The 14,706-nt window shown below is 47.0% G+C and overlaps 1 protein-coding gene across 2 annotated transcripts in view; it reads left to right on the plus strand.

Moving 5' to 3' along the window:
• Positions 1–1,115: 1,115 nt before the first annotated feature.
• Positions 1,116–14,706, plus strand: part of SERP2 (stress associated endoplasmic reticulum protein family member 2) — a 28,315-nt gene continuing 14,724 nt past the window's right edge. Inside the window, exons 1-3 of one of the 2 annotated variants that reach the window (XM_055542006.1) lie at positions 1,116–1,263; positions 4,085–4,202; positions 11,022–11,094. In XM_055542006.1, the coding sequence (XP_055397981.1) occupies positions 4,119–4,202; positions 11,022–11,094 (157 nt within the window). In that variant the 5' untranslated portion in view covers positions 1,116–1,263; positions 4,085–4,118. Of the gene's footprint in view, positions 1,264–3,775; positions 3,862–4,084; positions 4,203–11,021; positions 11,095–14,706 lie in introns of those variants that run through there. The other variant, XM_055542005.1, reaches the window with a different exon arrangement.

Raw genomic sequence — 14,706 nt, forward strand, 5'->3', positions numbered from 1 at the left:
TGCGACCCCATGGACTGCAGCTCGCCAGGCTTCCCTGTCCATCACCAACTCCTGAAGTTTACGCAAACTCATGCCCATCGAGTCGGTAATGGCATCCAACCATCTCATCCTTTGTTGTCCCCATCTCTTCCTGCCTTCAATCTTTCCCAGCATCAGGGTCTTTTCCAATGAGTCAGCTCTTCGCATCAGGTAGCCAAACTATTGGAGTTTCAGCTTCAACATCAATCCTTCCAATGAATATTCAGGACTGATTTCCTTTAGGATGGACTGGTTGGATCTCCTTGCAGTCCAAGGCACTCTCAAGAATCTTCTCCAACACCACAGTTAGAAGGCATCAATTCTTCAGTGCTCAGCTTTCTTTATAGTCCAATTCTCACATCCATACATGACCACTGGAAAAACCATAGCCTTGACTAGACGGACCTTTGTTGGCAAAGAAATGTCCACCTATAGTTCAATATATTACTATATAACCATAAATATGGAAGACTGTGTACCTATTAGAAAAAGAAGGGATATAAAAGTAGATGTAATCATATTGCAATAAACTGAGAAAAGCAAGTGGCAGAACAGTTGGCATATGTTGGCTTGTTTTTACTTATGTTGGCATAAGTAGTCTTCTATAGGAGTAAAAACTACTAAAAGGGTAACCTAGAAACAATGGGAATTAGTGGGGAGGGCAGGGAATGAGACCTTTGCTTTATCACTTTACATCCTATTTCTGTTTGAATGTTTGCTGTGAGTATACAATCTATAATTAAACTAACTTAAAATATTGTGAAATGAAGCATAGCAAGAAAAAGAGAGTAAAATTGGTCAGTGTCAAGCAGGCACGTGTGCGTGCTTAGTCGCTCCCATAACGTCCCACTCTTTGTGACCCCTTGGACTGTAGCCCGCCAGGCTCCTCTGTCCCTGGGATTCTCCAGGCAAGAACACTGGAGTGGGTTGCCATGCCCTCCTCCAGGGGATCTTCCCGACCATGGAACTGAATCCAGATCTCTTGCGTTGGCAGGTGGGTTCTTTACCACTAGCACCACCTGGGAAGCCCCATATCAAGCAGGAGTCATGGGTCAAAAACCAGTTTTTTTCCTAAGCAAGGCAGCACACCTGAGCCTGACGGAAGGCGGATCTTTGACCCCAGGAATGCTTTTCTGCTCGCAGGCCCAAATGGAAAACCATCTCTGTCTGCATCTTTTCCTTCACGCTTCTTGGAGCCAGGTCTGTGCCCAGCTCAGGCGGCATCCTGCCTTGTCTCCTCTCCAGGTATGTGGACGAGATCAGAGGAAGGCGAGTCACAGAGAGGCTGGCCCTGGGCCTCACACACAGCCAAATCCAGCAAGTGCGACTGAGGGGGAGAAGGCCTCTCACCCTTCCCCACCAAGAATCTTATTTGCAAAGCAGAAACAGACACACACATAGAGAAGAAACGAATGGACACCAAGGGGGAACTGCAGGGGAATGGGAGGAATTGTGAGCTTGGAATCGACCCATAGGCACTACTGATACTATGAATAAAATGGGGAACTAATGAGAGCCTACTCAGTGCTCAGGGAACTCTACTCAGAGCTCTGTGGTGACCTAAGTGGGAAGGAAATACAAAAGGGGGGGATGTATGTATACATACAGCTGATTCATTTTACTGTATAGTAGAAATGAACTTGATATTGCAAAGCAGCTATTGTTGTTCAGTGGCTAAGTATTTCCAACTCTGTGACCCCATGGACTGCAGCATGCCAGGCCTCCCTGTCCTTCACTATCTGCCGGAGTTTGTTCAGACTCATGTCCATTGATTCAGTGGTGCCATCCAACCATCTCATTCTCTGTCGCTCCCTTCTCCTCCTGCCTCAATCTTTTCCAGCATCAGGGTCTTTTCCAATAAGCCAGCTCTTCACATCAGCTGGCAACTATACTCAATAAAAATTAATTTTTTAAAAAGAAAGAACTCAATTGTTATTAAAAGTGCAGCATTAGAGTTGGGCCTACTTGGTTTGTGGTCATGAAATTAAAAGACGCTTACTCCTTGGAAGGAAAGTTATGACCAACCTAGATAGCATATTCAAAAGCAGAGACATTACTTTGCCAACAAAGGTCCATCTAGTCAAGGCTATGGTTTTTCCAGTGGTCATGTATGGATGTGAGAGTTGGACTGTAAAGAAAGCTGAGCACCGAAGAATTGAGGCTTTTGAACTGTGTTGTTAGAGAAGACTCTTGAGAGTCCCTTGGACTGCAAGGAGATCCAAGCAGTCCATTCTGAAGGAGATGAGCCCTGGGTGTTCTTTGGAAGGAATGATGCTAAAGCTGAAACTCCAGTACTTTGGCCACCTCATGCAAAGAGTTGACTCATTGGAAAAGACTCTGATGCTGGGAGGGATTGGGGGCAGGAGGAGAAGGGGACAACAGAGGATGAGATGGCTGGATGGCATCACCGACTCGATGGATGTGAGTCTGAGTGAACTCTGGGAGTTGGTGGTGAACAGTGAGGCCTGGCGTGCTGCAATTCATGGGGTCGCAAAGAGTCTGACACAATTGAGCAACTGGACTGAACTGAATAATGGTGGTGGTGGTAATGGTTAAGCCAATGGAAACTAGTTTGGAAAATTAACTCATCTTCAGAGTAGAAAAAGAATGACCAGACTTTATTAATGATGCTAGATAACTTCTGGCTTCTTCTAGCTCACCCAAAGCTGCCCCTAAACAGTCCGTATTATCGTTTGATTGACAAGAAATGGGGAGGGCATGAGGCTGAACTCAGTCTAGGAGCCCCTGCCAGTTACCAGGGCCCAAAGGGCCAGAAGGCGCCCTCCCTCCCCTCCCCTGGACACAGGGGAGTCTCACGCCATAAAACCCGGTGGAAACCCAGTCACAGATGCCCCAAAGGTAAGGACTGGGGTGCACGAGCCAAAGCTGGTCTAACTCTTCTTCCCACCACTCCCCCCAGCCCCAGAACTTCCAGGCTGAGGTTTCCCCTCTTCTGGTCTTCTGGGGGCTAACTCCAATCCATCCAGCACGTGGGAAAGTGAAGGACTGGACCTCTCTCCCCCACTGTCCCCACACTAGACAATCTGTAGGGCCTGGTACCAATGGTTGTGAGTCAGGAACGTTCCATTTGTACCCTTGAACCACAGGGAAGCCTCCAGTTCAGATGCCCCTGGACCGGGGGTCGGGGGTTGTGGGGGGGAGGAATTCTCTAGAGGAGATCCAAGTTGCCCCGGGTGGTCCAAGTTACCCATGTCCGGGCGGTGACCACCAAACTCTGCATGGGCAGCAAGCCTAAGTCTTTCCTCCACGTTTCACTCAGATGCGGCGCTGTCTGTCTTCCGAGTAACCCGGTAACCGCCCAGGCAGGAAGGCCTCTCTCCGCTCCATCCTCACACCCCCTTCTCCCCATCCTCGGGAAGATCCGGTCCTTTCTGCAGCACTTCAGAAAGCTCCTGCTGCGCCCTTCCCTGCGCAAGCCCTTCCCCAGACCCCCATAGGGGAGGCTCCTTCCCACGGTCCCCCAAAAGCGCGGGCCCAGCCCCGTCCTCCCTCGTTCAACTTGTCTTTTGAGGACCGCGGGCCGCCGCCTCCAGCCCTGCCCTCCGCCAGCGGGCAGCGGAGCCGGGGAGCGCGACCCCGACTCGAAGCGCAGCCGCCCCAACCCCTTCCCCAGGGCCTCGGTGGGTCCCGGGCCGGGGAGACCCCGCCCGCAGTGAGCGCATAAAGCCCGCTGCCGCCGGAACCCTGGGCCTCGCTGCCTTCGGCCGCTGGATCCCGACTCCACCGGGCTCCCCCGACCGGAGCCGCTCGGCGCGCTGCGCTCCGGCTGCCGGGTGCGCAGAGGACTCGCCGCAGCGCCCGCCTCGGGGCTGCGCTGGTTAGGTAGCTGGGGGGACCGGAAGGATGGCGAGGAAGTAGGAGAGGGTTTCCTGAGATGAAAGATTACTTCCGTCCGGGCTCTGGCCTCTCTCTGGAGCCAGCTCGTTGGGGGTTGGGGAGCGGGGTGCCCGGGGCTCGGGGGCCGCGCCTTGCCACCTGCAGCGCCCGGGGCGGGCGGGACGAGGTCGGCCCGGTCGGGGGGCTCACGCGGGGGGCATCCTTGCAGGTGGAAGTCGAGAGCGTTTCCTGGCGCCCGAGCCATGGTGGCCAAACAGCGGATCCGGATGGCCAACGAGAAGCACAGCAAAAACATCACCCAGAGGGGGAACGTAGCCAAAACCCTGGTAAGGCGGGGGCGGCGTGGACCGAGCGGCGCGGGGCCGGGCCGGGGCGGGGCGGGCGTAGGGCTGCGGGCGCGGGGCTGCCCCCCACCCCGCCTTCTCCGCGCCCCGTGCCGCCCCTCCCGCGGGGTCCGGCACCCGGGGGCGCTGAGAAATGGGCTCGCGTGGGCGGAGAGGACCCTGGTTGGCCGTGGCCCCTCTGGGAGTGGCTGCCACGGAGGCGCAGAAGGGCCTCCCCAGGACAGAACTGAGTCTTTGTCTCTGGGAAAGATCAAAGTCACATCCTTAAGGGAAGAGTTAAACCCACTGCTTGACACAAGGGACAGGAACCTAGCAGGTGCGAGATCGTTTGTTGAATGAATGAATGAATGAATGGGTAAAGGGAGGCCGTTTGCCATCTCTCCCTCCTAGGCTTCACCCCTGCCCGCCCTCCCCAACAAACACACCCTGATAAGGTTTTCTTTCCTGCCTTTTGTAATGCTCTCCTTGGGTACATTGGGAATTCAAAGTGCGATTAAACCTGTATTTCCTTCCATCTTCCTTCTTTGCCTTTTCTCAGGGGCTTGTAGGCCAAATTCTAAAAGCAGCATTCCTCTTATTCATTCTGTGAATTCAGGTTCATCTTGATATGTTCCAGAATTTTAGAGCCTAGTTTATTGCCAGGCATTCTACGCCTCCAAAACTGTAGATTAAAGCTTTATAACAATGTTTAAGTAAAATCTGTGCCTTATGCCTTGTGTGTGTGTGTGTGTGTGGTGTTCGTTTGTTTTCAGTAGAGTAAATGATCTTCAGCAGAAATTGCCAGGCCTGTATTTCTGGACGTTCAGTGGCAGGCCACAGATGAGTTGTTGGGTAGTGTTTGTCTCCAAGTGTGTGAGCAAAGACACTTGGAATCTATCAATATTATCTCAGACACTAAAGTGGAAGTTTAGCTGAAGCTTGGAGTTTTGGCTGGAAGAGTCTTCTGACTTGATGAAGCGATTGCTTTTAGCCAAAGACACAATGCTAGTTTGATTCACTGAGCAAAAAGCTAGATTTGCAGTCACTAGACTAGAATTCTTGCACAACCAAGCAGTACTATGTCAGAGAAGCCTTAGGATCAAAGCTGGATCTTTATACACAGCTACAGGCTTACGTAGGCTTCCCTGGTGGCTCAGACAGTCAAGCACCCGCCCGCAATGCGGGAGATCCGGGTTTGGTCCCTGGGTTGGGAAGATCCCCTGGAGAAGGGCATGACAACCCACTCCAGTATTCTTGCCTGGAGAATCCCTATGGACAGAGAAGCCGGGCAGGCTACACATCATGGGATCGAAAAGAGTCAGGCACGACTGAAGTGACTAAGCGCAGCACAGCCACAGGCTTAAGTTGTGCTGGAAATTCTCTCATTTGGGAGCTAGATCATTTAGATGTTATTGGGCAGCAAAATGGCAACATGCCATTGAATTGGAACTATTTTTCACATAGATCTGTGTTTTTCTTATTTTTACTCAGGAAAAAAAATCTTACTGTCCCAGTTGATTCTGAAAAACAGTTTTTAAGGATATTAAAGCATTCAGGGTTTATATCCCTAGAAGATCAGGTCTTCCAAGGATATCATACAGGCTAACTAATTTACTGAAAATTTCTAGCTGTGTGGTTCTTTTTAATGAACTACAAAAAAAATCAGACTTCATTTATTAATTCTCTCCAGTTGACAACTTACCTGACTGCAAAAGTAACAACAAAACAGAAACTTTTTTGCAGAGCTGTGTTATCCATTTGTTGTTGTTAGGTCGCTCAGTCAGGTCCACTCTTTCACAACCCCATGGACTGTATCCCCCCAGGCTTCTCTGTCCATGAAACTTCCCAGGCAAGAATACCGGAGTGGGTAGTCATTCCCTTCTCCAGGGGATGGATCTTCCTGACTCAGGGACCGAAACCATATCTTCTTCATTGGCAAGTGGATTCTTTACCACTGAGCCACCAGGGAAGTCTGTGTTATCTGTTAGGCTTGGTAAAGTCAGCATCTGCCACCTTAAGCTTTTCAACACCACTTGAGAACATTTGGGACCTGAAAAAAAAATGTCTCCAAAGTAAGAAAAGACAATGGAACAGCTGGAGAAAAAACTGTTTCAATATCTAAGAAATGTAGTCAACTTGACTGCAGTTCAACTCAATTCAACTTTCAGAAATATTTTCAAATAATGTTTAATGTGTGGTGTGAGTAGATTTTTAATAGGTTCTGATATACCATGGAGTGGGCCCTTCAAAAGTGCCTGGTGCCTACGAGGGTATTTAAGTGGTCCTACTAACTTTGTAATGAAAGATTTCCAAACCAAGCCACAAGGTATGTTTATTTTCCCTTGGTTAGAAAGGCTTTTTTGGTTAACTTTATTGTACATGGATCAACATCCAAAAATAAAAATGAAATTCTCTTTCAAAAAAAACAAAACGAAACACTTTAAATCCTAAATCATATTTTCCTAATTACAGATCAAACGTGATTATACTTAGAAAGAAGTAACTTGCAAGGGGTAACTTGTTCAGAATGAAATGCAGACACACGAACAGATTCTAAAGGAAAATCCAGACTAGTCATTTAGAAATAAACGCCTTTAATTGTATGCAGATATTTCATTATTGGTGTACAGCTATGGAGTGAATCAATATTGTTCTCCCAGATAACAGAGTAATGGGATGATCATTCATAATTATACAGTAGTAACTTCTTCAGAATAAAGGGGCAATTTACATTTCAGAGTTCTCCTGCTGGTATCCTATCACAGGGAAATATATCCTCCAACAAAGTGAAAGTGTTAGTAGCTCAGTCGTGTCCAACTCTTGTGACCCCATGGACTGTAGCCCACCAGGCTCCTCTGTCCATGGGATTCTCCAGGCAAGAATACTGGAGTGGTTGCCATTTCCTTCCCCAGGGGATCTTCCTGAACCAGGGATTGAACCTGGGTCTCCTGCATTGCAGGCAGATTCTTTACTGTCTGAGCCTCCAGGGAGGCCCATTTTGGGGCCCACGGACTGTCAAACTCCTGCTGGAAATGAACCATGTCATTTGCACAAATCTACTGCTTTAAAAAAAAAAAAAAAAAAAAAAACACCTTTCCCAGCAATAGATTCAGGCTTAGGTGAATTGTCCCGACAGATTTGTGCTGGGCAATGTTTCCCAAAATGAAGTAACTCAAAGCTCTCATAAAAGGATATATTGGGATAGAGGGGTTTGTTTGGTTTTTCCCCTGTGCTGCAAGTCATGTGGGATCGTAGTTCCCTTACCCGGGATTGAACCCATGTCCCTTGCACTGGCGGCATAGAGTCTTAACAGCTGGACCACCAGGAATTCAAATCTAGAAAAACGGTATAGATGAACTTACTTGTGAAGCAGAGATAGAAACACATATAGAGAACAAATGTATGGATACCAAGGAGGAGGGGGGGATGGGATGGATTTGGAAATTGGGATTGATATATACATACTACTGTGGGCTTCCCTGGTGACTCAGTAAAGAATCCACCTGCAGTGCAGGAGACCTAGGTTTGACCCCTGGGTCGGGAAGATCCCCTGGAGGAGGGAATGGCAACCCACTCCAGGATTCTTGCCTGGAGAATCCCATGGACAGAGGAGCCAGAGGCTACTGAGAGACTAATACTTTCACTTTCATGCATAAAATAGATAACTAATGAGAACAAGCTGTATAGCACAGGGAACTGGGAAGGAAATCCAAGGAAGAGGATACATACACACACACACACACACACACACACACACACACACGTGGTTGATTCACTTTGCTGTACAGCAGAAACTAACACAACATTGTAAAGCAACTGTACTCCAGTTTAAAAAAAAATAATAATATATATATATATAGGTATTATGACCAACCAAGTTGTTCTTGAGCTCTGAAAGTCCCCAAGTACTATTGTTTCACTATGAAATGTCATCAAAAAGATTTCTGTGTTATATGCTTCAAGCTCTGTATCCTGATAATTTGAGTGGAGTTTCCTCGAAGGAAAAATAAAGGACTCCATTTGGTATCTGCCCTAGACCAATAATCCCATTTACAGGCTCCTGAATTCACTTGTTGACTTTGCTGGAGATGGAACTAAATGGATTTTTTAAAAATATAGCATTAGTGGGATGACAGCAACAGAATTTGTTTCTGGTCAACTGGGACAAAAGATTAGCAAGTTGGTGGATGGGGGAGGGGTAAATGTTACACTCTGTTCAAACAACTATTTATTTGCTCTCATCTTGACTTAGTCTCACGTGCCAAAGAATGACACAGTGAAAATGCTGATTAAATAGTTATTCTGTGCAATTATTTGACTGATTTTGTCCTTGTTCTAGTCAAAAGAAACATCTATGCCCTTTCAGTGTGGTTTGCCATCATACCAGTGTTGGTAGATACAAGTTTCTCACAGTCAGAGAAGTGAATTGCTTTAACCCTTAGTCAGATTCCATCTGCCCCTGACATTAATCTATACTGCTCTAGTAAGAGAAATCCTGGAATAACCCTATCACCAATTTGGAAAAATTAATAAAAGAGCCAGTATCTTTTCTAGATCCTTCTTTACTCTAGATGACCTACAGAGTAGTGAAAGTGAAAGTGTTAGTCGCTCAGTCATATCCAGCTCTTTGCAACTCTATGGACTGTAGCCTGCCAGGCTCCTCTATCCATGGGATTTCCCAGGCAAGAGTACTAGAATGGGTAGCCATTCCCTTCGCCAAGGGATCTTCCTGACCCAGGGATTGAACCTGGGTCTCCTGCATTGCAGGTGGATTCTTTACCCCATCTGAGCCACCAGGGAAGTCCCTAGGTGTCCTAAGACGTCATATTTAGTGAAAATGGCATGCTTATTCGTTCTTTGATGAATATGTATCAAGCATCTACTCTACTTAGGTTCTGGATCAGGCATTGGTATGCCCTGATACGTGAAAGAGACACAGCGCCTGCCCTTGTGGGACTGACAGTCTAGTGGAGAGACAGACATTAAACAAAGCATCACAAGAATAAGCATGGCGATACAAACCATGCTAAGTGCTATCTAGAAAAAGTACTTGGTGATATAAGTGCCAAGTGAGCTCAACAGAAGTAAAAGAGAGAAGGTTCTCTAAGAATGGAACAAGTAAGCTGAGAACCAGAGAATTGTTGCCTTATCTATGATAAAAATAAGTTTGTTTTTTTTTAACCTGTGTTGACTACAGCCTATTTTGGGCTCATGCCAATGAGGAAATATTTACAGAGTTCTTTCTTTTTTTCACTCTACCTTCTCCCTTAGCATTTGAGAAATTCTCCACTTTCAGATGCCTCTCTCAGAAAATATTGGTTTTCCATTGATTGATTGGATTGTAAGGACCAAGCCCTACCAGCACACAGACCCAGAGGGGTTGCAGAGGGACTTCCTGTTCATTCGGTTTGAGATGAGCCAGAGGTTCGAAGGACTCATCTGTGTGGGAGCCACAGGCCCCTTGTGCTTCCCAGAGAAGTAGAGATTTCTCCAGAGTCAGCTTCACTAAAATTAGGAGATTTATTACAAAATGCTGCTCCTCTCACCTCCATACGTGGTTGCTGTCTACCGTTCCCTGGATTTGCACTGAAGTGACTTCCTAAGTTTTTAGCACTTAAAAAATTTTTCTTTTTTAAACCATCATTTTTTATTTTTTAAAGAGTTCTCTTTATTTTTTTGGCCGCACTATGAGACACATGGATCTTAGTTCCCCAACCAGAGATAGAACCCGTGCTTGCCAGGTGGCACAGTGGTAAAGAATCCAACTGCCAATGCAGGAGACACAGGAGACCCGGGTTCCATCCCTGAGTCAGGAAGATCCCCTTGAGAAGGAAATGGCAACCCGCTGCAGTATTCTTGCCTGGAAAATTCCATGGACAGAGGAGCCTGGTGGCTACAGTCCACGGGGTCACAAAGAGTCAGACACGACTGAGCCTATAAGCACCCATGCTTTGAAAGGTAGAGTCTTACCCACTTGATCTCGGGGGAAGTCCTGGCACTTGGAAAGTTTTGACAAAATGGCTGTGCTTTGTGACCCAGCTTGGAAGCCACAGATGCGGGAATTCAAGGGGAGTCTGTTGGAGCAAAACCCCTGGCTCTATAATGAGGCAAATCTAAACTTGAATCCCAGCTCTTGCTGAAGTTACCGAAGCCTGAGCCTCAATTTCCCAGCTACAGAAGGGGGATGATAAGACTGACCTCGTGTGGAGTTGTGAGCGCTGGAAATGGTGACTATCGGCTGCTTCCTAGAGTGCCTGGTATGAAGTGTGCTTTCAGCCAACAGAAACAATTATTAGTAATGGCATTTTTGGCTCCCAAATCACTGTAATGATTTATGTATTATACCTCATCTGTCTCCAGAATATTTAAGAACTACCAAGTTCATTGAGTTACAGGGATGCAAATAAGGTTGTTGATGAGTTTTTCCAAACCAGTCTTGATCCTTTAAATTGACTTTGTTCATCTAGATCTCTGGTGGCTCAAACAGTAAAGAATCTGCTCAGAATGTGGGCAACGCAGATTCAATCCCTGGGTCTGGCAGATCCCCTGGGGAAGGCAATGGCTACCCACCCCAGTATTCTTGCCTGGAGAACTCCATGGACAGAGGTGCCTGGCGGGCTACAGTCCATGGGGTTGCAGAAGAGTTGGACACGACAGAGCGACTAACACTTTCACTTTCATCTAGATCTGCCCACTGGCATTAAGACTGGATCTGTCTTGTTCACAGACGGGTCCCCAGCCCCTAGGACGGTGTCTAGCTGTACTCGGTAAATGTTTCTTGAATGGATGAACCTCATCTTACTTTCTCCCACTCACTTTCAGAGGCCGCAAGAAGAGAAATATCCTGTGGGCCCATGGCTGTTGGCACTATTCGTTTTTGTTGTCTGCGGCTCAGGTATGGGTTTCTCACTGTGCTTACTATCCCATGGTCTCCTCTGTCCCATAAAAACACATGTTTTCCCCACAAGGTAAATATGCCAAAAATATATTGGTCTGGGATTCAAGGTAATCGCTGCCTGAAGCCTTCCTCTTAATGGGTTTTGATTTCGTTTTCGTTCCAGCAAACCAAATAGGAATAGAGACAGAACTGATATGTTATCAAATCATAATCATAAAGTGATTACACTGAGCAATTAAATTGGCTGGCTACACTTCAGAGTTCAGTTAAAGCTTTCTCTGAAGACCTGACCTAAAAAAGGGCATTTGGAACAGAAAGTGGAGCACCAATCTGCCTGAGATAAATTCACGTTCCAGAAAGAGGGAGAGGCCTTATGGCTTAAGAGAAGCTCTGCAGAGATGCTGGGGAGAACGGAACCTTGGACCTAAGCCTCACGGTACAATCGCCTGATGTGGAAGGTGGCAAGTTCAGAGAATGGTATTTATACTCACATTACAACACATGCCTTCCCTGGTGGCTCAGCAGTAAAGAATCTGCCTGCAATGCAGGAGATCCAGGTTCAGTCCCTGGGTGGGGAAGATCCTCTGGAGGAGAAAATGACAAGTCACTCCAGTATTCTTGCCTGGGAAATCCCATGAGCAGAGGAACCTGGTGGGCTAGTCTATGGGATCGCAAAGAATTAGACACTGCAAGCATGCACGCATTAAGCTTCGTGAACATTTCTATTATAATTTCATTGTTGGTTACAAGCCATTTTTCTACAGAGTAGCCAGAAAGTCTGGAAGCATAGAAGAACATCTATAATAAATGGCTTACTGATATTATGTGATAATGTACCACACGGTTAGTGACATTCCATGATATATTCAGTGTGTTGCCCTGCATTAGCAATGCATAGTTCAGAGCACTGGTGAAACATTGCAATGAATACGGTGTACCACTGCGGCGTTTCGCTTGGTGCCGCCTATACAGTCCTCTGTGACACGTTGCCTCACGTGATCTGCCTCTGATTTTCTCCCCAAAGCAAAACAAACCAAAAAAGGAAAAACACATGCTGTTAGCATGCCAAAGAAAAATCCATCTATGTAAAAACTTATCTATGTTTTCAGGTTTTATAGTCAACCAAAGATTGAACCTTGAGCCTTTTATCTAATTATCTTTCTCTCCCAGCTTTATGGTTGCTTGAAAAAATATTATTCCTCCAAGTCACTGATAGAAGTCTAGCCTTGGAGAAGCCCACAGAACACGATTAGAGACAAATCCCCTCAGGTTGATTTTGAACCTCTCAGCAAAACTCTTGCAAGCAATCCCGGTGACTTGAGGGTCCCCAGTGTGCCTGGCACTGGGCAGGCTCTGGAAATAGAAACTCCTCCAGGAGGCAGCAGGCCGTGGGGAGGCAGATAAGGACGTTGTCCGTTGTAGCCCAGGGGATGAGCACGGTGATAGCAGGGCACCCAGAGGGCTGGGCAAGCGCGGATAAGGGACTGAGTCCATTCGGGCTGCTTTAGCAAAACACCGTGGACTGGGTGGCTTAGAAACGGCAAAAATTTATTGCTCATGGTTCAGGAGCCTGGAAGTCAGAATAGGATACCAACAGGTATCACAGGTGAGGGCCCTGTGCCCAAACACAGACTTCTCCCTGTATCCTCACATGACAGACGCGGCTTGGGAGCTCAGTGGGGTCTCCTTTATAAGAGCACTGATCCCATTTATGGGGCTTCCCTGGTGGCTCAGTGATAAGAACCCACCTGCCAAAGCAGGATACCCGGGTTCAATCTCTAGGTCAGGTAGATCCCCTGGAGGAGGAAACGGCAACCCACTCCAGTGTTCTTGCCTGGGAAATCCCAAGGACAGAGGAGCCTGGAGGGCTGCAGTTCATGGAGGTCTCAAAAGAGTCAGACATGACTGAGAAAGTAAATGAAACAACGAATCCCACATATGAGACCTCCACCAGGACCTAAGCGCCTCCCCAAATCCCTACCTTCTACCTCCATCACATTGGGTACTAGGATTCCAACACGGGAATCAGATTGTGTAGCGGGGCTTCTAAATCATACTGAGCAGAAGAGACATTTTCCCAGAGGAGCTGCCATTTGAACTGAGATTTGAAGGACAAACAGCCAGACAAAGGGAAGGTTATTCCGCATGAGGGAGCACCGTGTGACAAAGGCTTGGAGGCCTGAGATAATACACCAGGCTCAAGAATGGCCAAAGCCCAGTCACAGGGATCTGTGAGCGTCGGTCACCATACAGCCTGTGTTGTTAGGAACTAAATAGATACAGAGCTGGGTTTTTTTTGTTTTGTTTTGTTTTTTTCTACTTCAAGATACACAGTAACTGGAGCCCTTTCTGGCCTGTGCCCTTAGGTAGCATATAGGGGAGTGTTTGTGCTTAGTCGCTCAGTCACGCCTGATTCTTGCGACTCCATGGATTGTAGCCCACCAGGCTCCTCTGTCCATGGGGTTCTCTAGGCAAGAATACTGGAGTGTGTTGCCATGCCCTCCTTCAAGGAATCTTCCTGACCCAGGAATCAAACCCAGGCCTCCTGCACTGCAGGCCGATTCTTTACCCAATGAGCTGTCAGGGAAGCCCATATAAGGGAGAGGGCAAGCCAATAGTCTGGCTTATTTTTCTCCAACCTGTGCTAGTTTTCAATACCCATCCTTTTCAAAGGGATTAAAAACCTTCTTTAAACTTCATCTTAGTTAACATTTTGCCAGGCTTATTGGTTCACATAGTAGGAACTGTGTCTCCCCCTCCTGCATGAGTACATTGGGATGTTTGCTGCCAGTAATCTTTTGGAAACTTCCCAGTTTCCATTAGTTTTTTCAGGGATCAGTTACATTGTCTTTGCTGTCCTATCTGCTTGTTGGTTTGTGCAGGGGCCTGAAGGCCTGGAGATTTGGACTTAAAATGGTTAAGAGGACGTACCACTCATGGCATGCCACATCCCCTGCCTGCATGCCTGGGGCTCTTCTAAGGATGCCTCTTTATTTTTATTTTTTAAAATACTTGGCCATGCCACATGGTACGCCAGATCTTAGTTCCCCGGCCAGGGATCGAACCTGTGCCCTATGCATTGAAAGCACAGAGTCTTAACCACTGGACTGCCAGGGAAGTTCCATAAGGATGCTTCTTTACATCTTCCTAGTTAAGACCACTGGCTTCTGTGGAAAGGCTAGACAGTGAACAGGGAGTTGGGTCATCTTAACTTCATTCTCTGTTAACATGCTGTTGTGATCCAAGCAAAGAACCTCATCCCTTTTTTAATCATCACTAAAAATAATGTCCCTTTTTAAATTTTCTTTTCAAATTTCTTTTGCCAACTTTAGCTTTTTTTTTTTTTTTTTGCAAGCTTCATTTCAGGCCTAAGCACTGTTCTCACAGAAATGTATCACTCTTCTCAATTCATCCTTGGTACTGTGCCGTTCCTTCTATCTTTGTCTGTGTCCTTTTCTAAACCGAACATGTCATGAGAAACACAATAGCTCCTTTAGCCCCGTCCCTGTTGCCGTCTCTCTGGGATTAGTCACGATTCAGTTCCTCTTGCAGCTCCCACTTTCCCTCCAAGTTCCTCGTGTTCTAGAGTCACAGGTCATAGGCTCCTGC

This window comes from Bubalus kerabau, chromosome 12 (assembly GCF_029407905.1).
Source record: "Bubalus kerabau isolate K-KA32 ecotype Philippines breed swamp buffalo chromosome 12, PCC_UOA_SB_1v2, whole genome shotgun sequence".
NCBI lineage: Eukaryota > Metazoa > Chordata > Mammalia > Artiodactyla > Bovidae > Bubalus > Bubalus kerabau.